This window comes from Perissodus microlepis, chromosome 7, assembly GCF_051167445.1.
Source record: "Perissodus microlepis isolate ML-2025 ecotype Zambia chromosome 7, ASM5116744v1, whole genome shotgun sequence".
Classification (NCBI taxonomy): Eukaryota; Metazoa; Chordata; class Actinopteri; order Cichliformes; family Cichlidae; genus Perissodus; species Perissodus microlepis.
The window spans coordinates 30,581,863-30,607,615 of NC_140467.1; the positions used below are offsets into that span (position 1 = coordinate 30,581,863).

Genomic DNA, 25,753 nt, shown 5'->3' on the forward strand with positions numbered 1-25,753 from the left:
ACTAAAATAAATAAAGTTGATGGTCGTTTTATGGAAAAAATTACAAAACCCCGAGGATACCGGAAGTTTTCGGTTTCATTTCAAAAGCGAGCAAAACTTCAAAGTAAAGCTTATTTTAACCGATCGCATCAAGGCGATAGACAAGAGTCATACTTTTTTTAAAAATCTGCTTTTATTGTTATTTTAGTTTTATTTACGGCGTTGTAGTTAGTTCCAGTTAAATTCAAGAGCTATTGTATTGTATTGTATATAATATTTACAAATTAAACTGAGATTGAAACTAAATACATTATTCTCTATAATTTAGTGGTATTTTAATTATTACTATCATTTTGCTGTGTTGTTGTATTTAAGGCTCCATATCGCTGTCAAACTTTTCATTATTTTAGTTATTTAAAAAAGTGTTTCTTTGAAATTTTGTTTGTAGGTGTGGCACGATGATATCACATCTAGCCATTTCATTGTATTTTATTTATTCATCCGGTTGTAGTTTTCCGCTCATTTTTGTGGATTTCTGCATTTTAGGAGCCACAACTTATAACGAATTCCCTGCGCATTTTGTTTTATTTTGAAAACCGTTTACCGGATGCGGCTCCTCGGTCGTCCTATGGTCAGCTGACCGAGCATCTCTGAGCGTCTCTAGGACAAACAGACGAAGCGAGTCAAGAAAAGGGTATTTCTGCGTTTTATTTTCCACAGAGGGAACCGTTTACCACTCAGCCCCACTGTTAGTGGGAAATGTTCCAGTAGGCCCGCTGCTTTTGGTGAGTAAAAGACGTTTTAGCGCTATGTTTTGGTTCCGTTAGCTGCGCTGCTAACCTGGAAGTCCCGACATTGCAGGTGTAGTTTAGCCTCAGCGTCTCAGACATCATTGCGCAGCTGGTGTGCAGCATCCTTTTAATCACTCATGGGTAGATTTAAGATCAAATGTCCGCTGCTGGTATTTTTCCAGCTGCCAGCTTAATAGCTAGCCTTGAATTAAACATCTCCGTTTTATCCAAACGTGATAGCTTTAAACCCGAGTGACACCAAGGTTACTGATGATGGCTTAATTACGTTTACGTTGTGTGTGTTATTTGTCTGGCTTTATTGCTCTTTTGTGTGTGGGTGACTGTCCTGAGACTGATGGTGTGTTTGTGTCAGACTGGAGCAGCTGGATTAACCTTTTTGACTCTCAATAGTAGAGGAGCAGAAATATGATGTAAAGTGAGCACGTGGCTGTACTGCCTGTGAAGACGTTTCTGATCGCGTTTCAGGGGCCACTGTTTGAGTTAATGCCAGAGTTTCACTTCCCACTCGGGAGTTACTCTTAGTAACTCAGTTTCCAAGTCCTTCTGGTTATCAAGCTCACTATCGGTATATCCATGGCTGACCTGGTGGAAAGCATCATGAAGAATCTGCACTTGTAGGAGGAGGTCTTCCTGAACATCTCTCGTGTCCTGGGCAACAGCAGCTTAATAGTTTCCCATGAAGCATGGTTATTTGAGCCATGACTGCAATTTGTATCCTGATATTTGTGCCACAGTTTTATTTATTCCTTTGTACAACCTCATTACTTCAGGTTTTGGGCCACCATTTAATTTGTAGATTGGTTTATGAGTTTCTGGGTTCATGCCTCTGTTTAAGTACTTACCTCAGGATTTTGGACCACAGATTCATTCGTTTGTTAATTTTTGAGCCACAGCTTTGGTTTGCACCTCAGTTTTTCTTTAGTCGGGATGAGTAAATGATGAGTGGGGATGAATGGTCTTAGTTTTCACTACTCCAGCATGGTTTAACTTTGTGAGTGTGCTGGTCCAAAGTCCTGAACTCTTGAGCTCCCACAGTGAGAGTATCAGGAGGCTCTGTTGTTGCTTTTGAGTAATCTTGTCACCTTGGAGCTAAGGGTCACTGCAATCAATACTAATGCTGATTGGAATGATTGCCTGATTTGCCTCACATGATTAAACATGTGGTCTCCTCCAGGATGACATTGGCTCTGATTATGGATCAATAAATGGTTTAATGGCGATCAAAAGGATGTAAATAAAATGTCACTTTACAAGGCAGAATCAAACTTCCTGCCCTGTTATTGCTTAACTGAAGTTGTGGTTTTTTTAACAGTCATTCTTGCTGACTTCCTATTTGTGTTGTTCTGCATGATTGTTGTTATTTTTATCATGATTTTGTTGGGTCTCTGTATTGTGTTTTTTGAGTTGTTGTTTAAAGGAAAACTCTCCAGCGCTCTTTGCATAAGATTTGTTCTTGAGTCACATCACTTGCAGAATATCCGGAGTATGATGATGATCTGCACTGAGGGATGAACTCTTCACCTTCTGCTGTCACATGTTTGAGTTTTGTTGTTTTTCCGTCTTTTAATGGAGTGTTGCTCTTACAGACTAATCCAGAAAACTTGAAGCTCACTGCACCACACAGCTTGTTTTGTTGGCAGAGCAAGCATTTTTTAATTATCACTTGATCGTATTCATTTCATTGTGGGAAACCAAAGTTATGATTTCAGATTAAAATTATATTTATTGTGCAGACCTGCTACAGAACAAAGCTAAACTGGAAGCTGTCTGTCTGCATACGAACTGTTATCTTTAAATCTAAATTTCATATTTGTTGCAAACCTTTCTTCAGACTGACAGCAGCCATCCTCAGGCTTTCTAGCAGTGATACCTGCAGAGGGAGAGCTGCAGAGATCGCAGGGTGTGCTTGGGTAGATTTATCTCACTGCTTTAGTAACTTATTACAATTTGGACTGTAAATATAAACACACTCAAAGATTTGTTCCTGCAGAACAAATTTTTAAACTTGACAAGTTTAAAAAGGTATTCCCATGTGAAATGGGTCATAAATGATCATTTCAGTAGTATTTTAGCTGTTTGAGATTTAATCCTGGTTCTGATTGGTGTCCTTAGATATTCAGCTTTATTTGCTGGAGTAAAATCAAACTTCCTCCTGATTGTTGTGCATGAACATGAGATCCAAAACGCACCAATCAAAACTGTTCCAGGTTGCTGTTAACCACGAAGTCATTCAAACATGTAAATGTTGCTAAAACCATTAAGCTAAGGCAGACTTCTGCCACACTGAAGCCTCATTGTTTCCTCTGTTTCTAGACACATCACCATAATGTCGGGGAACAACTTGGTTCTACCCATAGTGCTCTGGGGCCGCACAGCTCCCACACATTGCATCAGCAGCCTGCTGGTGATGGATGACTTTAGCACCATCATCACCGGCTGCCACGATGGACAGATCTGTCTCTGGGACATGACGCCTGAGCTGGAGGTGAGTGTTTGTCCTCCAGCTTTATTCAATCTGCTTCTCCTCCTCCTCTCATCAAACGCTCTGCTCCTCTCTTATGTTTCCTGCTCAGATTTGTCCCAGGGCAATGCTGTTTGGTCACACAGCCTCCATCACCTGCCTGTCTAAAGCGAGTGCATGCAGCGACAAACAGTACATCGTCAGTGCATCTGAGAGCGGGTGAGCAATCGTGAAGCGTGCTTCCATGAGACTTCTTTTTGCTAACTTTTATATAACACGTTCATGTGGGTTGTATGTACAGTCGCAGTGTGTACACCTTTCTTTTCTTGTGATTTTTATTTTTTAACTTGTGTCTTAAAGTATTTTCATTTCAGTGCTGAGGCTCAGTTGCGGAAAGATTTGTCAGAATAGTTTTGGGAATAAACTCTGAAGACTGGTATTTAAATTTGAGCCTTTTCATCCTAAATATGTGTCACATCTGCCCTAATTGTTATGCCCGTACAGTGGTTACATGTTACAGACATAAACTGTATAAACGACAGGTTTTGGGACTCTAATGTGGTCCATTTATTTGTCCTATACTGAGACTTTATTACCTTTTGCATTTTGGTTTATTGGAGCCAGAAGTCCACATATTTGGATGAAAGGGTGGAGTACGAGGCTTTTACAAATGGAACTGGCAGACACGTGCATCTGCTAGATCAATAACACACTGATCTGTTAATGACCTGTTAACAGATGGGTGTACTGTGATCCTTATAAAAGATAAAGCTCTTCATAGAGGCAGAAACTGTTCTCTGTAACAGTCTGTAAAGTCCTGTAAACTTGGGTCTTTTAATATGGGAGTCTATAAGCGACTGACTCACTTATGGACATAAAAGGAACTGCACTCTTTGGATTTATTTCTCAGTCTCAGAGGTTGCTGCTTGCCTTTTTTGATTAAATAAGCGTTATAGCTGTCCTAAATGAAGTCGCCGTTGTGTTTCTGCTGTGATGATTTGTTGTAGGAGGTTTAGTTTGGACAGGGTGATGCATAAAATTTAAAAACAATGAAATAAGTCATTACAACATATAAATTATTTTTTTAAAGCATAACTTCTAAGCCAGCTCTGAGCCAAACTCCAACAAATGCATAAGTGTGAGAAATGTGAAAAAGTCTGAGAGGAAGGCACTGGTGCAGGACAGCACATCAGTGGTAAATGTGTATTAGACTGCCTGATTTCACCTCCAGTCATTTTCAGAGCTGGAGGTTTTTGAGATGAGGCATTGTTGGTGTACGAAAGGGACCATCTCATGTACTGTAACCACTGTGGTTTTCTAAAAGAATGCAGTCCATTTTACTACAACCATAATTAGCTTAAAACAGATTAGGCTTCTGTGTATGAGGAAGCTCTTCAAAGTACATTAATGTGTGACAGCAGCTTTTTGACCTTACAGGGAGATGTGTCTGTGGGACGTGAACGATGGACGCTGTATTGAGTTCACAAAGCTGGCATGCGCTCACATTGGCATACAGGTAACACACACACACACACACACACACACACACACACACACACACACACACACACACACACGTATGCAGTGAATGATCATCAGACATCAAGATGTTAAACAGTACATTTGCATAGCACTGATTCAGCCTCACCTTATCTATTCAACCCAAATACAGTCTGATTGGTTAATTATGTCAGATGTTTTCTACTTGGCTTCTTTTTTATGGTACTAATAATAATAATAATAATAATAATAGATTGCATTTATATAGCGCTTTTTTTAGGCACCCAAAGCGCTTTTACAATTCCACTATTCATTCACTCTCACATTCACACACTGGTGGAGGCAAGCTACAGTTGTAGCCACAGCTGCCCTGGGGCAGACTGACAGAAGCGAGGCTGCCATATCGCGCCATCGGCCCCTCTGGCCAACACTAGTAGGCGGTAGGGTAAAGTCTCTTGCCCAAGGACACAATGACCAGGACAGAGAGAGCTGGGGGATCGAACCGGCAACCTTCCGGTTACAGATGAGCTTCCCAATACTAGTGTAAACTAGTATTTACTGTAGGGTTTTCATAATGAGAGCATACAAAGGGAATGGTTGTGCTCTTTCCCTAAGCTTTAAGGTGTATTTCCCTTTTCCCTGAAAAAAGGGGAAAAAAGCTCAGGTGGAAAAAAAAAAAGCTGAAAAGTATTTAACCAGCACACAAAAGCCTAATATTACCTTCAGGAAAAAGTAGAGACCAAAATTAAGCCACAAGGTGATTGAAAAGACCTTTAATCCAGATCATTTCATCTTCACTCCCCTCCTCCTTCTCTGCCTCCTCTTCAGTACTACCAGTTCACCATCGGCACTCAGAGGGAGGGGCGTCTCCTCTGTAATGGCCACTACCCAGAAATCTTGGTGGTGGATGCCACCAGCCTGGAGGTCCTGTACTCGCTGGTGTCTAAGATCTCTCCTGACTGGATTAGCTCTATGAGCATCATCCGATCCCACCGCACACAAGGTGAGAGTTTCCCTCAGGTTCACTGCTTTGAATGTTAGCTTGCAGACTGCCCTGCACAAAACATCATCGCTGTGGACTTTTTCATGTTTGTACTTGTGAATAAGCTATGTTCTGTCTCTGTGCAGAGGACACGGTTGTGGCGGTGTCAGTGACGGGCATCCTGAAGGTCTGGATCATAACACCTGAGGTCAGCAGAATGCAGGTACACCTCCATACAGGTGTTTATTAAAACGCGCATCAGGCTTCAGTTACACCATCGTAAATGAAGCTGTAAATAAAGTAAAGCTAAGAAAACACAGACCTCCCCAGTCCTACTTGGATTAGAATGTCATAGACTGTATATAAAAGATAGATGTGGCCAGCTTGATGTCACCCATTGGTTTCTGGACAGTTTTAAAAAGGTACCAGCATTTAGTGGAGGTCAGGCCTAACAAGTTTACTAGTGTCTGTTTCAGCATACCTGTCGCACCCCTAATTTTAAAGTATTATAATCTGATGGAGGAAAGTGTCAATAGTCTAAAACGTTTTATTGCAGCAGGCTGCAAACATGTTTATTTCTGATATAAAGTTGGACATTTAAACATGAGTCTGTGGAGAGTCGCTCACTTTTGGAGCCAGCCTCTCAAGTGGATGTTAGAGGAACTATAACTTTTGGCACTTCAGCCCAGGGGGTTGTTTAAAAATCAAGGAAAAAAATGCTTCTTTTCTGTGTCTCCAGCATCGATGCATGGCTCTGCTCAGGATCTAACTTGTAATTTCTTTGTCTGTTTTTTCAGGACTTGGACCCTGTGTTTGAAGAGGAGTCCAAACCGATCTACTGTCAGGGCTGCCAGAGCATCTCCTTCTGCACCTTCACTCAGAGCAGCCTGCTGGTCGTGTGCTCCAAATACTGGAGGGTAAGAACCTACACGAACCACTCGGGGGTGGTTTTCCTGGCATGATGGTCACAGTGGTGACTGAGCGTGATGAAATGCTCCTGTGTCAGGTTAACTATTTTAAACTGATCAAAATAGATTGAACAAAGTTGGTAGAGTGAAAGAAATGTTATCATGTAATACCATTTTAGCCAATCACATGAAGCCTGTACTATGTAGCAGGTAACTCGAGGGTTACCCTTGGGTTTTCTATACTATGAAGATGGTTTACTTCTTATTGGGTAAATCAGTATGGTTTGCTCCACCTGCTGTTGGAGCAGTGCAGTGTACCTGTTGTACAGAGAAATGAGTTTTATATGTGCAGCTTTTTAAGTCATACCCTACTAAAACCAACGAATTAACCCAAACTTTGTGTCAACTGTGCATGTATTAAGGTGGTGATTTAGGAAATGTCTAAAATGTTGTCATACTTGATTATAATCTGCTGGTAAACCTCTTTTATTCTGCTGGAAGTGCAGCCAAAAGAAACCAGGAAAAACTCTGTACTGTGGTCCCTCGTTTATCTCAGGTGTTACATTCTAAAAGTAACCCGCGATAGGTGAAATCCACGAAGTATCCAGCTTTTTTACAATTATTATAGATGTTTTAAGGCTGTAAAACCCCTCACTACACACTTTATACACTTTTCTCAGACAGACACAAACATTTTCACACTTTTCTCTCCTGTTTAAACACTCTCAAAGTTCAAACCGTCGTAGAAAAAGAAGTCATGTATTATAGAGGAAACAAGAAGAATGAGTTGATTAAAGCTTGACTTACTTTACTGTTTTATTTCGCTTAATGTGCCTTATAATCCGAAAAACACGGTAACTTTTACCTTCCTTTAGCATGTCCAGAATTCCAACTTTTTGTGCGATGGTTAGCAACATTTTGTCGACATTGTTGTGTTTGTTGGGGAAAAAACTTACAAACATGCAGTACAGCACTTCACTCACACTGCTAGCGATCACAGATTTATGTAAATTTGACAAGCTGAACGCATTCTGTACTGGACAGGAGACACGGCACGGAGGAGATTGATTGACTATGGTCTACAGCCGATCAGGACACAGCACACAATGCGCTGTTACACCCCCCCCCCCCCCAAAAAAAAAAAAGAAAGAAAACAAAAACAAAGAAACAACCATAATATTTGCACACAAAAAATCCGCGAAACAGCGAGGCCGCGAAAGGTGAACCGCGTTATAGCGAGGGTACATTGTATTTGATTCACAAGTTACACTTATGAGACTTTGAACACACAAGCCAGGGTGTTAATTTCACACATTTCAAACAGAGAAACACCAGTGAGAGTATTAAAAACTGCTCAACCACTGAGCTAAACATACACAGAGGATTTTGACGATTTTCCAGCCCTACTACCACAGAAGAGTGCTGATGGTTCTCTACAATATCATCACACAGCAGTCTGAAGTCTTGGCCTGGACAGATGGTTATGTTAATGAATTTTTTTTTGTCTGTCTCAGGTGTTTGATGCAGGCGATTACTCCCTGCTCTGCTCGGTGTCCAACGACAACGACCAGTCCTGGACCGGAGGTGAGTTCATCGCCGCGGACAAAGTCATCATCTGGACCGAGGATGGCTGCAGCTACATCTACAAGCTGCCAGCCAGGTAAGCCTGCCGCTCATCTGTCATCACTGCAGGAAAAAGACAGGTTCATCGTCATGACAATTTAACCTAAACATGTCTTTGTGTTTCTTAGCTGCCTGCCTGCTAGTGAGCATTTCCGAAGTGACGTTGGGAAAACCAAAGAAGGTTCAATCCCTCCGCTGGTGTACAGCATCGCTGACCGCTCAGACAAACAGGTGAGTCCTCCATCCGCCTCAGATTGCATGCGCAGGGAGGAAGACGGGAGATTTAACGATTTGATACCAAGTAAATACAGGGCCAGTGTTGCAGATATAGCTACTGATACCGATGCTTTGAACTTATAAGGCAGCCTCTGTTCTTTAAATGGTTTATAGACTATAAATAGAATAGACTTGACGGGGGCGTCATTTGATTAGTTTAAAAAAAAAAAGTGAGTGAATGAGATCCTAAACAGTTTGAGAATAACACAGGTAAAACAACATTATTATTATTATTATTATTATTATTATTATTATTATTATTAAGACATGTTTAAGCTAAAAACTTTATACTGCATTTCAGCATTGAGCCTCCATCAGGAAATGTATTTTCACAACTAAAAGTTATGAACTCCAGTTATTCACATTGACTTTCAGTAGTTGGTAAGTCAGCAAACCTGTTACCTTATTGTGGAGCAAACCAGCAGGCCTGTCCTGCTTTTAGCTATGTAAAGCCAACCTAACGTGGTACTAGCTGTCTGCTCTGCAATAATATTGATAAATGTGGTTCTTGAAGTCTTCAGGCTGCTTTGTCTTGTCTATATGATTTATTCTATGTGAGGTTCACTTCATGCACATGGATTAGTAAACCTGGTCGTGTTTTCAAGATTACAAAAAAGCCAGCAGAGATCAGTCAAGTCCAACAACGCCTGTTGTGCCAGGCGGTAGCTCATCCCTGTTTCCCCTTTATTCCTTTAAAGCTTTTAATTTGAAACCGCTGCGGGAAATGTAAATGAAAGGTCTCATCTTGATCCATGTGCATGAACCTGACTCTGTGTTCTGTTCCTTTCTGGTTTAATTTCCTCAGTTTTTTTCATGTGTGTATTTATAATTTGTCGTCTTGTTGGTATTAATATGTTGTCTGTGCCTTTTTTGTTACTTTTGCTGTTTCTACCTTATGCTCCCTCCCTCGCTCCTCTCAGAGGGAAGGAGAGGGAGGTGAGGAGGAAGAGATGGTTTTGGAGGTGAAGTGCTTCCCTCCCAGCGGGTACGACTTGGAGCTCTACACCCCAGAGCCGTTATTCCACCACCGGCCTCTAGAGGCACCTGTAAGCCCAAGAAAAATACATGGTGAAAGCGAAGGCAGGAAGAAGAAGGTTTCACTGTCATGGCTAAGCTGCAAAAGCTACAAGAGGCAGAATAAGAGTTTTTAGAATTGTATTCCTTACTTTGGAGAAGCCAGAGCTGAAAAATGCTCGATTAATCTTTCTTTCGAGCTAATTTTTGATATAAATTATTCTTAGGGTCCAGGTGGGGTCAAAAAGATATTATTTTGAAATGCTTGGAGCATTTACAAACTGACTTTGGGACTTTGCAGCTCATCCAGAAAGTGACAACCAGGTGAGAAGAGCGAACTGTGAGAACAGCAGTGAAAGTGTTGATGTCAGCTCAGTGGCTCACATTCTTCAGCTCACACTTTTCAGCCGTAAAAAACACACAATCCCATCTCATCAGGGGGTGCAAAAGTCCTTTATACACTAGGTAAAGACCCAACACTATTAGAGGGAAGACCTTAACAATCAGAACATCCGCTATGACCAAACATTTGGCAACAGTGGAGAGGAAGAACTGCTTTTTAACAAGAAGAGATCTCCAGTCGGACCAGGATCATGGAGGTGCAGGTCTCCGATTGGTGTAGCCATTTCCGGGTTCAAATGTGCCTTCAGTTCTTAAAAGCAAGCAAACACTTAGGCACCACTAAGACAAATGCTTTTGATTGGTTAGTGAAGTTTGGCTTGTTGACATAGTGATGTGGTGCGTGGTGGGCAGATGTTTCCAAAAAACCAGATGATCCTGATGTGCCATTTTACTTTGGGAAAATCTAGGAAACACTTTTAAATCTGCAGTCTGAGAGTGACTGAGAGTGTTGGGATACTGTGGGTCTATACGAGGCCTGTAAGATGTAATGGGACCTAATCATTCAGGACTTTGTTTATCAGAAGAATATACTGAATTTTATATATTTGAAAGCGTAGACTAATTCCTGATGTCAGCGAAGCTGTGGCTTAGGATGTACATAAAATGGCAGTGGTCCAAGAATGAGTCCTTGAGGAACGCCATCATAATAGAAAATGCTAGAAATGGTAATATCTGTAAGTTTGCTAGGAAAACAAACCACTGACGGCTGCTGTTTTGCTTGTAAGAGGTAATTAGTTGTTTTGAGAGTGAGCTGCTGAGTTGATGACTATTTGAGTGAACTGCCTGTTTTTGTTTGCTCTGCTCTTTGTTTTCCTTCCTGCCTAACCAACTGATGGACTGAACTCACTCTGGTTCACCTGGTTTCACGCTCTCCTCCCACTAAAGCAAAACTCGTCCTCCAAAAGCACCATCACCCTCCTCATCTGTCTTCATGCTGATGAAGATGCATGCAAAGTCCCCCAAGCTGCTTTCTAAGCAAATAATGACCCGCTGAGTCCCGGAGGTCATATCAAACCAAAGGCGCACAACGGGTCAGCCACAGTCAAACAGCCAAAAACTCTACGTTATTTGTGAGGTGTTGATAAATAATAAAAAAAGGTATTTAGCTTTGATGGGAACAGCTTTTTTTTTTCCCTGTTGAGGAAGCTACAGAGTGGTTGCTATAATTACCAATGTCCTTTATTTGACAAATGTCTTTGTTTTCTTTTATATGTCTACATTTTCGATAACACAGCAAAAAGGTGGTTATTATCTTGGCATAATGGAAAAGATGGCCATGGTCCACATCAAATGCGAAACATTTCATTGAAGTGAATACCAATTTTTTGGTACTTTTAGAATAATGCTTTTTAAAAAATGTGACACATAATTGTAATATGGTGCACAGAACTCGCAAACATAACCAGCCAGCGTGAGCTCCAGCGCTAGGGCCAACTTCATATGATCACCACCAGCTAAATAAATAATCCAAATATAAAATGTAATTTTATATTCATCTGGTGTGATACAATATTTAATGTGATGTAATAATAAGTTATTTACTGTAAATAATATTGTGTTGCTCAGGTAAACCCAGTTTGACATCAGTTTGACAATGAAAAGTGTCATTCTGAAAGAATGAAGTTGATCTAGAACGAGAGATTTTCTAAACTAAAATCAGATTTTTGATTTTCATGGCCAAATTTCCAAAGCTTTTTTTTTTCCATCATCCTTGGTCTAAAATTCTCTTTCCTGGTTGGCCTTTAATTTGAAATATGTACAGGAAGTGTTCAGTTTTACTAACTAAGAGAAGAGTAACTCATAACTTTAGAATTTACAAATAAATTTTTTTAGTAGTGACATTAATTCTGTACAGTTTTGCTCACTTTTTTCTTTTTGCATTAAATATTAAGATAGGTTAAAAGAAATTCAGGTTACACGTCACAGAACTCTGAATATTGTGTTTCTAGTTATCCAGATGAATGAGGTGCAGTGGGTGGGTGTCCGGTCTCTGTTTTTCTTGCTTCCTCTCTGGTGGTTTTTGCTGAAAACTTAAACTCTCCTTGCTGTTTAATTGTTTGCATCTTTAGTGAAAGATGTGGTTTGGTTTGTGTGTGTTTGTGTGATATTTGGTGGCACTTTGCATACCCTCACTGCTCGTCCACAGCGCTCAGATGAGCTGAACTAACCGATCGTTCTTCACCCCCTCAGCCATTACGCAGTGACGCTACGCCCGCAGGTTCACCGGCTTTCATCATCGCAACCCCCCCCCCCCCCCCCCCCCCCCCACACACACACGCCTGCCAGCAGCCCAAACTGCACTCTGAGACTTGTTCTCGCACTGCTCGTCACATTAATCAGTTTTCACTCTTTATTACTTCATGTATTGATAATAGATGTAAGTCAGCCCAGTTTTGGTTAGCGGTGGATTGCTTGTGTTTTTTTAGGCAGTAAAAGCTCTGCTGACCTCCTCCCATCTCCACCATTTTCAGTAACCTTTGGATTTTTTTATTTTTTAAATAGTATGAAATGCTAAAGTGTGATTCCAGTTGTGTTTATTCTCTCCCGGAGAGGTCAGTTTTATCCTGATGTCCAGAATTATTGAGCCAAGGAACAGAATCTGCTCAGATTTTTGGTGATACTCAACCAAACTGATGTCATCTTTGACTCTGCTCTACAAATTTTTACTTCAGAGCCTCGTATCAGGCTCTCATATAACCAAGAGATGGCGCTGAGACAGCCATCCATGAGTTCGGCTTATTTCATCCCAGAGTTACAAAACAAAAACAAAAAAAAAAAAACAGTGGTTGGAGCGCTTGTAGATCAGAGATGTGTGGTTCTGCTTTTCTGCAGTTTGCTGTGTGTTGTTGTTTGAAGACAACCTGAGAGCAAAACCAACCATTTCAGCTTCACTTGGCTCTTAAATTTAAGCTCAGCTTACAAGTTCAGCATATTCCAGTGTTGGTGGAAGTGTTCTGGCCAATTGGAGCACCTTTAAAGATGTTTTCCAGCTGTCACCGGGGAGCTTTGAGGCTTCACATCTTGTTGGTGTTGACATGTATTTTTTCCTGCCTTCCTCCAGCTCCTCATCTGCCCTCCTGTAACCCGCTTCTTCTTCAGCCGGAGGGAGCCCTTCCATAAGCTGCTGATCCAGGGTGACTCGGCAGGCAGAATGACCCTGTGGAGCATCCCGGACACCTCGCCTCTGCAGCCACAGTCCACCTCCACAGGTAAGGAAGGGGGGGAAGATAGCGAGGTTTCTCCGGTAAAAGTCTTTTCATAAAACTTTGCTGTTTTTCTTGAACTACAAACCTCAGCATGACGTTACGATGATCTCTTTTGTTTTGAGCTTTAAAGCAGCCCATTGTTAACGAGTTGGTACTAACGGAGGTTCTTTTTAGTCTGTTGGTCCAAAAATACAAACAAACAGAAAAACTTGATTCATAGAGTTTCTTTTCTTAAGAAGAATGTGGAAGAGAAAAAAGAAAAGCAGCATAGATCCCCTTTACAAGATGCCTGATTGCATTGTTCAACTTTCTGGAGATCTTCCTCTTCATCCTCAAGTCCTTCAGAAGGCTGATCTCTAAACGAGTCCTTTGTCTGTTTCTATCACTGCAGAGCTGCAGGTGTCATTCACCATCAGCCTGCAGGAGGCGTTTGATAAGCTGACCCCAGTGTCCTCGGGGATCATCGACCAGCTCAGCGTCCTGCCAGGCAAAGACGAACCCATTAAGGTCTGAACACAGAAATGTTCTCATTAAATTATAAAAGAAGTTGTTTTAAAGATTCAAAATATTCTCACAGAGTTGAAAACTTTCAAAAATGAAAACAAACGTGTGTGTGTGTGTGTGTGTGTGTGTGTGTGTGTGTGTGTGTGTTTGTTTGGGGGGGACGTCCTTTTATTGTGTCCATCAACACGACCCCAAAATAACCTCTTTTGTGAGCACGTGTGCGATGGGGTCTACACAGTGGGGAAACTCTAAGAGAGTGTGTGTGTGCTTCACCTCAGGTGACGGCCAGCGTCTACATCCCCTCTCAGGGGCGCCTGGTGTGCGGGAGAGAAGACGGCAGCATCATCCTCGTTCCCGCCACTCAAACTGCCATCGTCCAGCTGCTGCAGGGCGAGCACATGCTCAGGAGAGGTGAGACAAACAAACTATACAGACACACTAATAAATCCAGGGAAGTTTTGTTTCAATTTGACTCCTTTTACATCAGTTAAGATTCATTTTCATGCCTATTTCTAGTTTTAGTTGACTTTAAAAACCTTTGACCTTTGTGTCGGTCTGTTCTGCAGGCTGGCCGCCTCACCGCACCTTACGAGGCCACCGCAACAAGGTGACCTGCGTCCTGTACCCATACCAGGTCTCGCCACGCTACGACCAGCGCTCGCTGGTGTCTGGGGGAGTGGACTTCTCCGTCATTGTCTGGGACATTTTCACCGGGGAGATGAAGCACATCTTCTGCGTCCACGGAGGGGAGATCACGCAGCTCATCGTTCCGCCAGAAAACTGCAGCGTAAGACCGCCACCGCACGGGTCTATGTGTGCTTTCAGGCTTTGTTCTGCCGTCTCTGCAACACCGTTTGACATTAGATTTAAATGTTACGAGGTTACAGTCGTCATCGTTACTGTGGAAATAAGTTGAGACCTTTGTGCTGTTGTGGTTTCAGAAGCCCACCTGAAACTACACAGAGAGGACTTCGTATTGTTTACATGACATTAAAATAAATGGTTAGGGATGTTTTGCTGCCATGGAAATCACAGTAATGCTGTTGAGTACAATGGCTGAGCTGTTACACACACAAGCTTTAATGAAGACATCAGATGGGCTTCTTCTCATTCTTTTAATAGTAAAGGGTACCTATTGTAACTGTTGCTCATTTCCTGTCACATATGTCCTGTTCCAATTTGGTTCTTCATATTAAAGTAAACTGTGAGGCGGACGCTCAGGCTTCAGGATGCTCTAATCAGTTTCACATAGTTTGTTTCTACTCTTGGCTCTACTTGATGTCATAGAGAGCAGATATCTTTTTTTAACCAGTGATATCTGACTCCAGAGATCAGAAGACCTTTGCAGCAGTGCAGTCACTAATGACTAAAAAGGGTCATTCCATTTAAATTCAATCAAATCTGACATCTTGAGTGGTTTTAAATGCTTCGAAATCCTTGAAAATAAAATAATGTTAAACGATTCAGAGGCCGTATTGAGTTTCTACTCTGACTTATTGTCTGCTAACCTCTTGGTGACCTGCAAGCACTTCTTCAGATTCTCTGCCTCACCTTCCTGCTGTGTTTCCTCTGCAGACTCGGGTGCAGCACTGCGTCTGCTCGGTGGCCAGCGACCACTCTGTCGGCCTGCTCAGTCTCCGGGAGAGGAAGTGCATCATGCTCGCGTCGCGGCACCTTTTCCCCATCCAAGTCATCAAGTGGCGCCCGGCAGACGACTACCTGGTGGTGGGCTGCTCTGACGGCTCTGTGTACGTCTGGCAGATGGACACAGGTAAGAACCAGAGGACCAGGAAGGAGGTGTTTTCACTGTACTAGAACATGGAAACCTTATGACTGTTAAGATACAGATCATAATAATCTATATTAGCCTGTTTGTTAGCTCAAAGGAAAACCTTTGCGAGCTGCTACCAAGGCTGAAAGGTTCAGGTTTGCAGTTTCCTCCTACTTCTAATCTTAATGCTAAGCATGCATTAAGGGGGGTGTGTGGGCGTGCTCTCTGCAGTTCCCCCAATGACCACTAGACACTGGCTTCAAAAGAGTTAGTTCTCATACACTGATCAAATAATTAATACAAGCACTTCTCCTAAGATTCACATCCATATTCCAATAAACGTGTCAGATAGCAGCTTGGAGCTCAGTATATTGGATAGGGATACTTTACCATGCAGACTAAAGAGTCAAACACAACCAATCTTCTGATTAGTAGATAGCTGGTCTGCCTCCTGAACTACAGCCACCTAATAATCCCCCAAAACTCGTATTTGTGCCTGATGAACAGGCTTGCTTGTGTTGGCTGAACAATAACTTGGCTCTCGTCCAACAATAGCTCCAAAAAGTCAACATGGCAGCTACATCCTTTGTTTTTTTGTTTTCCCAGTTAACCTAATTTGAGCTCTGTGCTTAACAATATCCGTCTTATCATCCTGACATGAAGAAACGAAGTGAACATGTTCCTCTGTACCTGCTAGCTCCTGTGCAGTCTGCACCATGTGGCACAGCATAGAGGTAGCATTAACTTGAATGATGACTGGGTACTGGAACAGACCAGGTGTGTGTGTGTGTGTGTGTGTGTGTGTGAGACCTGAATGAGCTGTAGTGCTGGGAAATTGCAGGGTATCTAAGTGTGAAATTAAGGAAGGTGTGTGTGTGTACTCAGGCGTTAGACATGTAATGGGGCCATGGCTCATGGGCCTTCATCACTCACACACACACCTATACACACTCAGGTATAATGGTGCCACTTCTCCTCTCACTCAATACCAGAGCCAATACTGATGTCAGCTCTGTCTGCAGCTAATGATGTCTCTCTAAAGCCCGTCTCTTTCTGTAAAGGTGGAGAATTGTTACACTGGAGAAGATCGTCTGTGACCTGAATCATATTCAAGAGACTATAGATAATGATTGTGAGTCTGAGATGGTGTGAGAGAGATTGGAAGATTGATATAAATAAAAGGAGTGTGCAAGGGCAAGAGGAGGGAGACTGATGGAAACAGAAGGCGAGTCTGTGTGATGAGAATGAAGAGAAAGAGTGAGAGAGAGAGAGGCTGAGATAAAACCATCGATGTGTCAGTTCATCCTGACGATGCCGTAGAGGGTCGAGGTCAGAGCTCAGTGCAGTTCTGAGGCCCTGCAAACACAACACACAACACGACACCTACTGTTCTGTCAAAGTTGAATCAAAACCATTGAGCTTCCCACAAACAAAGTGTGTTGGAAACCTTAAAGTTTAGGGTTGAGTTGAAGATTTCAGAGATCACTATTGGAGCTCTTCATGGTCAAATTTCTATTTGGTATTAATGAACTGCTTCATCCATATGTAGCTCCTGGGTCTCTGAGCTCAGGGAAATGTTGGCTGTAGCTGGGTCCAATTTGCAGAACTCTCTTTTTAAAAAGAAGCTTAAGACCCACCTGTGCAGGATTGCTTTAGTTTTATCCAGTGTGAAGCGTATTTTCTGTTTATTCAGATGAAATCACCTTTTACAGTGCAAGTGGTTCAATTAATTGATTGGGTGGTCAACAGATGACAGGCATTTTTTTAAACATACTTTTAATACAATCTTGTATTGAAGGAAATTACACTGGACATTTTTCACCGTTTCCAATTTACTGATAAAAAGATCAGTGCAGGATGAAAATTGTTTTACAAAACTCTGGCTCCTTCTATTGAATGTTTTTTCTCTTGAAATGTCTCTTGAGATATTTTAGGTTTACTTACTGTTTTACATGTAAAATTTTTATTTTATTTCTGTCTGCTTAAAACACAACTCCTTTGTTTACTTATGGATCTACTATGACACGTTTGTCATTTAAAAATTCGAAATTTAGTTAAATGTAAAATAGATTTTTTTTAAAAAGGGCTTGTAATACACTGCAAGAATTTTCTTTTTAAAACTGTATATGATTGCAGTGTTTCCTTTTTATTGCTTTGTATTATCCTTGTGTTGTTTAAACTGAGTGTTACTACCAAATTAACCTAATAACCTTTGAGGACTGTACTGCAATTGAGAGCTTGAGGTATAGAACTATCTATATCTACCCTATGGATTTAATAGAGGGGCAGCACGGTGGTTAGCACTGTTGCTGCACAGCAAGAAGGTCCACTGTCAGGTCGGGGTCCTTCTGTGTGGAGTTTGCATGTTCTCCTTGTGTTTGTGTGGGTTCTCTCCAGGTACTCCAGCTTCCTCCCACAGTTCAAAGACATGCAGTTAGTGGGGATAGGTTAGTTGGTAACTCCAAATTGCCCATAGGTGTACCCTGCCTCTCGCCCTAGACAGCTGGGATGGGCTCCAGCCCCCCTGTGACCCTGACAAGGATAAGCGGCAGAGAATGGATGGATGGATTTAATAGAGTACCATCAGTCAACTAAAACAGTGAGTGCTAAAGACCTGCAGCTACAAGGAATTTAAACCATCCAATTAGCAGTTTCTTTCCATGCAAAATCTTTAGCTGGTCTAATTGAGAAATGAATGGGCACAATGAGGAAAAAACAAGGCACTTATGTATTAGAAATTAGCAGTGAATCTATATATTTCAGGTTTACTGTGCACAGGTGTACACCTGCAGGTGGGCCATGGTGGACTGGGGGGTGAAAATATGACTACAGAAAATATGAAAAAATACCAGACTGTTGGTTTGTGTGTAGCTTGTGTCTTCTGAGGCTGAGGCAGATTTGTTTACTGGTTTGGTTCCAGGAGCGTTGGACCGCTGTGTGATGGGAATAACTGCAGTAGAGATCCTGAATGCCTGTGATGAGCTGGCTCCAGCTACTGTGGATGCTCTGAGCCACTCGGCGGTGAACCTGAAACAGGCGATGACCCGCCGCAGCCTGGCCGCACTGAAGAACATGGCTCAACACAAACTGCAGACGCTTGCCACCAACCTGCTGGCTGCAGACAACGCTGACAAGGTGAGGACGACCACTAAAAGTCACAAACACACTGGAAGAAATAAGTTAAACAGAAAAAGGCACAAAACAAAACAAAGAAATGTGCATATAACGGTTGACCTGTAGCATGTATACAGGAATATTTGTGTACCATCAGATCCTGAGCCAAATGCAGGCAACGCTTGTTTTTTTCACTGTGAGGCTATTGGTATTTATTAAATTCAAAGGAAAGACCCTGACTCTCAGCCACCTGTGGGGGAAAAATGGTCTGGATTGCATTTGTTAGCTGAATTAACATGCTAGACATTTCAATATGTTAGATCAGTAAAGGAGTAAGCAAGCAAAATTGTATTTTGACAATACAGCAAAAATGTCAAAACAAATATCATTAAAATGACAAGTTTTAAGCTGCTTTTTAAGACAGATCACTGAGCAACAGATCACACAAGTTTGCAAGTACACATCTCTGGTCCTCCTTATAGTTTTCATTATACATTTATTGTTAAATCTGTTTTAACATTGAGATTAGCATCTCTTTTTAAAGAGTCATCAAAAACACCTTATACAACAGTATAAAGAGTAGTGAGTATATTTTTAAAGCACCTGCAAGTACCACTGCAGATATAAATATAAACTGTTGCAGCGCCTTAGATACAGGGGACAGCAGACAAGCCTGAGATCCACCAAAATGACTTGATGTTCTGTTTATGACCTGAAACTACTGACTGAGCCCATTAAGTTCATAGAGGTCACAGAAGACCATAGAAGTCGAAAGAGTCGCCCCCCCTGGTCGTCATTAAAATAATAGAGGTTCCGGATTGACGTCACTTTCAGGAATCTGATTCAGATTGGGAATCTTTTCAACACTTTGTGGTAAATCCTGATTCTACTTTTATTTATTTATTTTTTGCTCAAAACAAGGATTTGTTTTCTAAATCTTCTTAGACTGAAGCTGAGGTTTGTCAAATGTTATTTTTTTCATTTCTACAAAGTTCAGATGTCTCTTTATGTTCCTCATATAATGATTTTCTCTTTGCATCATTCACCACACACACACACACACACACACACACACACACACACACACACACACACACACACACACACACACACACACACACACACACACACACACACGTCATCTCAGTCACAAAGCTGCTGGCTCAAGTCAGGCCAATTAAAACTCTGCTTGAGACGACCCAAAGGTCAACCGTACAGTGACTTCTCCAGGGAACGATGGTATTAAATGTCATAATGGTGAAAAAGAGTGAGTCCAGCGTTTCTTTTGAGACTTTCTGGAGACTAGCTTTTCAACATTTAAACCTGTACCAGCACAAGTCGAACTACTAGAGTTGCCCTTTTTTTTTTTTTTCTCTCAAATCTTAAACTGGGTCCTAATTATTTATTTTTCTACTTTAAAATGACCCTCCAGAGCTTGTTTTTACATTTTTACATGCTGTAGTGCCTTTGTGCTTTTTTCCCAACTTCCTGTGCATCAATACATCCCCAGTTTTGAAAATGCGTGTGTAGTAAGGTTATAGTAACTAAGTAAATGCAATAAACTACCCAGAACATAGATACAAAAATTGTAAAAGGAAAAAAGTTGCATAAAATCCTTTCAAACCACAAAACATTATTTTGAGTGTGCACATAACTTTGTTTTTGAGATTTTTATAAATTATAATAAAAATGAAAATAAAATGCACACTGTGCACAATTTGCAAAAAGACAGTATGTACATCAAAATTCCATTTCCAAAAGTGCATAGTTCTCGGTGTCTGAGGAATTGAATTGAAATTAATATCTTTATTGTCATTGGTGCTTGAACAACAAATTAAAAAGTTGTCTTTGATCGGTGCTAAAAACCTTAAAATACCAATAAAACAACAGAACATTTACATTCATGACAAAATGACGTATAGAAAGTCACAAATTCAAACATGGAGCTTCAAAAAAACAAACTGCCTTTCCCGGGAAAATGATGTTGCAACCAGTTTTTACAGTTAGTGCTGTGCATGAAACCATGTAATGGCTCATGCTGATTACATGATGATGTATGGGAGCAGAGGCGTGCCTGTTGGCTCAGGTACCAAAAACTGTAGTTTCTCTAATATCCACTAGAGGCTCACTCCAAAAGTGAGTCAACCCCACAGTCAGGACCACAAGAGAACCTGGGACTGTTGTGGAGATGAAACTAACATAGAGGAAAACTGAGTTAAATGTTTTATTGTGTCACTCTACCATAAAATGTCTTAAATTTTGTGTTTAAGGTATTTTAATTATGAATATCTACCTTTTGAATATGACTGGAAATAATGAAAAGAAGCTTTAAACACCGATCATACGTAATGAAGAATTATATTTTAGCTCACGGCACACCTGAGTTACCCTTTCTCTGCTGTATTCGGTAGCTTTCAGCTTCTTTGAGCTTCACCTGTGAGGGGACCACTTGTCAGACGTGATGATCTGATCTGTCCCGACAGCAGTAACCCTGCCCAAATGTGCAGCCCAGCACCGAAAACAAGCGCTGTGAATTATTTAGTGCTTGAACAGCGTTTAGTTTAGTTGCCGGTGCAGTTTGACTTCTGCAGGTTCACCTGGAACTCATTTACCTCTGGTCTCCTCTGCTCTAAGGGGTCGTTCTTTCTTTCTAATTTTCCTCCCTCCCTCCTGTTTCCTTCCACATGATAACCTTTGTGTTGTTTTCTCTCTCCTCTGGGTCGTCTGTGGAGAACCCCCCCTGCCCCCCGGTCATAACTGCCCATAATCACAGCTCTTCTGTGAAAAGGCCAACAAACAACAGCTGTAATCTTTCTTCTCCTTTTATGTCAGAAATGCATCACTGTGCTTCACTTTCCTGCCTCCCACCCCCGCCGTCATTTCCCCCTCATGCCTGCTGAAATTATGGCTCAACACCACCGACTCCCCCCACCGTGTGTATGTGTCCTCCCCTGCTGGGTGTAATGGTGGATAATGACCATGAAATGTCAGACTATCAACCCAAACATTTCACCCAGCTGACGTGTGTGTGTGTGTGTGTGTGTGTGTGTGTGTGTGTGTGTGTGTGTGTGTGTGTGTGTGTGTGTGTGTGTGTGTGTGTGTGTGTGTGTGTGTGTGTGTGTGTGTGTGTGTGTGTGTGTGTGTGTACACAGTTGATGTCGGTTTGTTCAGAAGCTATTCTGCTGAATGTGCTGATCTGTGAATGTTTGTGTTCATGAGGAAAAACGACTGTATCCAGACTTTGGAGCTTGCAAGAATTATGTTTTAGGTCTTCAAACCTGAGGCTGAAGCTTTGCCAGGATCCAAGAAGTTAGTTTACTGGAACTCTGAGTTTGTTAATCCTGAGCTCAGGGAAACCGGAACTCTGAGTCAGGTGCCTCAGTTCCTCTGTGACTCCTCCCCCTCCTGCTGCACCTGAATTTAATGACAGCGTTGATCTGCTCCTCTTCTCCCCCATCTAATCTTCTTCTTCTTCTTCTCTCCCACCGTTTTCTGCACCTCATTCATTGCCTCGTCTTCCTCCTTCCTCTTCTTTTCCTTCTCAACTTTCTTCCCTCTGTGTGTCTCCCTTGACCACCCTCTTCTTATTCACGTCCTCCTCCTTTTTCCTTCCTCTCCTCTGCTGCCTTCATATCCTCCTCCTTCCATCTTCTTCCACTTTCTACTTTTCTTCCTCTGCCCTCTACTGTCCTGTTCTCCTTTTCCTCCTCAACTTCTTGTCCTTTTCCACCTGATTCTCTGCCACCGTCCCCTCCTCTACCAACTTCTTCTTCTCCACCTTATTCTTCACCTCCTCTTCATCTTCGTTTTCCTCTCTGTCCTTGTCCTTCTCCGCATTATCCTCCTGTCCATTCTTCTGTCTTCTCTTTTTGTTTTCTGCACAAATTCAAGCTAACTGTATCTCTCCTCATTTACTTAAATGATCTCATGCCTGATCCGCCTTTCTCTCTCGCGCCTGTCACTCTGTCTTTAACTCCACGTCCTCCTGCTGGATCTGTTTTGTAGTCGAGTCGTGTTTGACTCTAAGAAAGCTGCTCTTTGATCAGGAGAACAATTTCAATTCTGACTCTCTCACCTAGTTCTGAAGCCATGTTTCCTCACATCACAACGGCCTGCTTCATGTCTGAATTTTTATGTGTTCATAAATGTTTCTTCATTCTCAAACTTAAATATTACAGACCGCACTCCACTGTAGAGATGAATAGTGATGCAGTGCTGCAGACTGCCTTTAGATGGCAGTGTTACTCCACCAAAATGGAGCCTCACTCACACAGACACAGGGATGAGGCTCCAGTATCAGGAAAAATCAAAGACATCTATGAAAATAAGAACTAACTTCTTAGTCTGAAGCCAGAAACCAGAATTAAAATGATCCAAGCAGGAGTCTAGCCATTCTTTGAATTAAATACTTCATAAACGTCCTCAAATGTATGTTTTTCTGTGCATGCACCAGCGTACCAGGAAACTGTCTAATAGACCGATAATAGTGCCAATATTTATCTACTTCACATCATTTTTTTTTCATGTAAATGATAAGAAAACAAATAAACGGACAAGTAAAAATATCAAAATGAGCCCAGATTTGATCAGTTATACATGTTTGAAGAATACACTGAATTTATGAGCACATCACTGTTTTCAGCACCACTTTTCAAACGCACACAAAGACATACAACACGTCAGCCCTCAGGGAGGACCAGCCTGTCAAAGCTGGGATGTCGGTGTGTGTGTGTGTGTGTGTGTGTGTGTGTGTGTGTGTGTGTCCCAGCTGCAGGTGTATTGTGTCTCTCGGTCAGTCAGGACGTGTCTTTACCGCTAATTATTGTTCTCGCCCACACAGTCGCATCCAGCTCGATACAAAGAGCTTCAGGCAAAAGAAAAAAAAAAAGTACTTAAGTGCAACAAAATGACCAGTGATCAGTGAAGGTACAAATATGAAAATAATACCAGAATTTTACACAAAGTCAATCAGTATTCAGTGATCCAGATACAAAACAAGTTATCACATAAAAGAATCAGTTCATCGTCACTTCTCTGTGCGCTGATTCATAGCTTGTGCTACGAAATGTTAAACTTGGTAAGCTCACAGAGATTTAACTGTTTAGAAGAAATGATATATATGTTTATATTGAAGATTTTTAACATAATTTTAAAAATATTGGCTCCTGCAGCACCAAATGCTTAACTTCATGCTCAACTTCAACTTCAATGTATTTAAATTTAACATTTTTAAGTAAAAACTCATAATTTTCAATAGTTAAGTTTTAAATTCACAAAGGAAAAAAACGACAACTGATAAGTTTTTAAGGAAAAAGAAGGCAAAGAATATCAGACCCCCTGGGGAACAAATGTCAAATTGACAAAACCAAGGCAAATTTTTGTAAAACACATGAGCAAATTTACGTGATAGTGGTACATTGTCGAGGGGAAAGGGAAAACGGAGACAAAATTGGCAAATTATGAAAGAAATAAGTGCCATACTTACGAAAGTGACACTGCCAAATTTCTATGGAAAAATTTCATATTCACAAGAAAAATGGCAAATCTCGAAAGAAAAACGTGGCTTATTGCCGAGAGGAAAAAGCAAAGTTTGAAGTCTGTCTGTTTAAAGTCACTTTCCTGTAGTTTATTTTAAAATGTGGAGAGAAAATTAAACACGACATGATTATAACAGTGAGTTAACTCTAAACGCAAGTAAACAGGAAGAAGATTCGGTGAGGAATCAGATGTTTTCTGTTTCTTTATGTATCTTTAAAGAAAGATTTGATGCAATGCTATGGTTACAAAGGTAAATGATAGACATGATGTGACGTGAGCTTAGACGTGAAAAGAAATGGGCTTAACTCTGGGTCTGAAAAGTGAAGTCGGTGCTTTCGTCCCTGAAACCTGCAGCCTGTGGAATGAGAACCGGGTTGCTTCACTTGATCTATGGGAAAATGAGCCTTCTGTGAGTTTCCTGAGAAGTTTATGGACTCTGTTGTTTGTTTTATTTAATGAAAAATGTTTGTTTTTGCAGATTTTGGCCCCTTTAGAGTCAAACAGAATGATAGGGCAGGATGTGATGACTTGTCATGTTTCTTTTTTAAACACCATTGTGATGATGGCAAAAAAGCTCTGTGATCTTAAGGCAAAAGATTAAAAAAAAAAACATGCAGATAAAAATCCAGCTTTGGCCTTCTTTCCTCTTTATTTCCTCTCTTCATTCCTGTCTTAATCACCACCTCCTCCCTCACTTTCTCCTCCTCCTGTCTCCTCCCTTGGAATCGAAGTCTAACAGGATCACAGTTTAATTGCAGTCATCAGCTCATTAACATGGAAACGAGAAGCAAACAGCTCCATGCACATGCTGTCTCTTCTAATACAATTAAAATTGAGCCGAGTGTTAATATTAGTGGCAATTATAGGTGTGTGTGTGTGTGTTTGCGTGTGTGTGTGAGTGAGAATGACTGATCCTGTCTTTTGTCATTTAAATAATAAGCTTTTGATGAGGAGCTCTTGAACTTCTTAATTAAATTTATATTGACAATGGATCATTTAAATATATTTAATGTGAAAAGTGTCACACTGTGATTTTAAGCGCATGATTTTATGTTCTCTCAGGTGGACACTTTATCTTATGGAGTCTCATATATTTGGCTTTTTTTTTTTTTTTTTTTTTTTTTTTTTTTTTTTTTTTTAAACTAATAATCGTGTTTCTCATAGTTAGTGCTACCTGCTAATTAATGTTCTTGAAACTGAACTCTGTCTTTCCACCAGGGCAACTTACCAAAATATTCCCACAATGCCTTGGTGGTCCAGGCGATGAAGACCAACCTGACGGACCCTGACATGCATGTGCTATTCTTCGACGTGGAGGCGGTGATCATCCAGCTGCTGACGGAGGAAGCTCAGAGACCGAACCCCATGCTGGTGTCCCCGGAGACGCTACAGAAGAGCCAAGCTGGGGCCGATAAGGGCGGGTCCTTGTTGGCTCATAAAATCTTCAAACAGGTCCATAAACACAAAAAAAATCCACTAATGAAGGTCTTTTATTAATGTATTATTTTTGTTTTTCATGTAAATAATTTCTCCTAAAACCAGGTGAAGGAGACCATGAAAGAGACCATTAAGGAGCACCTATTAGATGAAGATGAGGATGAAGAGGAGGAGATGAGGAGGCGCGAGGAGAAGTCCAAGTCTCTGAGTCTGCTGGAGTATAACC

At 41.3% G+C, this 25,753-nt stretch overlaps 1 protein-coding gene across 4 annotated transcripts in view; it reads left to right on the top strand.

Annotated features, from left to right (window-relative positions):
• The first annotated feature begins 589 nt into the window (after positions 1-589).
• wdr7 (WD repeat domain 7) overlaps positions 590-25,753 on the top strand; it is a 102,855-nt gene continuing 77,691 nt past the window's right edge. For 2 of the 4 annotated variants that reach the window (XM_084934612.1, XM_084934614.1), the window contains exons 1-17: positions 590-764; positions 3,105-3,276; positions 3,365-3,471; positions 4,690-4,768; positions 5,581-5,755; positions 5,881-5,957; positions 6,532-6,651; positions 8,157-8,302; positions 8,394-8,496; positions 13,019-13,166; positions 13,555-13,670; positions 13,946-14,078; positions 14,234-14,454; positions 15,243-15,438; positions 18,359-18,573; positions 25,309-25,542; positions 25,633-25,753. The exon at positions 25,633-25,753 is cut by the window's right edge and continues 173 nt beyond it. In XM_084934612.1, coding sequence (XP_084790738.1) covers positions 3,118-3,276; positions 3,365-3,471; positions 4,690-4,768; positions 5,581-5,755; positions 5,881-5,957; positions 6,532-6,651; positions 8,157-8,302; positions 8,394-8,496; positions 13,019-13,166; positions 13,555-13,670; positions 13,946-14,078; positions 14,234-14,454; positions 15,243-15,438; positions 18,359-18,573; positions 25,309-25,542; positions 25,633-25,753 — 2,350 coding nt within the window. In that variant the 5' untranslated portion in view covers positions 590-764; positions 3,105-3,117. Of the gene's footprint in view, positions 765-3,104; positions 3,277-3,364; positions 3,472-4,689; positions 4,769-5,580; positions 5,756-5,880; positions 5,958-6,531; positions 6,652-8,156; positions 8,303-8,393; positions 8,497-9,461; positions 9,588-13,018; positions 13,167-13,554; positions 13,671-13,945; positions 14,079-14,233; positions 14,455-15,242; positions 15,439-18,358; positions 18,574-25,308; positions 25,543-25,632 lie in introns of all 4 variants that reach the window. The other 2 variants (XM_084934615.1, XM_084934613.1) reach the window with 2 other exon arrangements.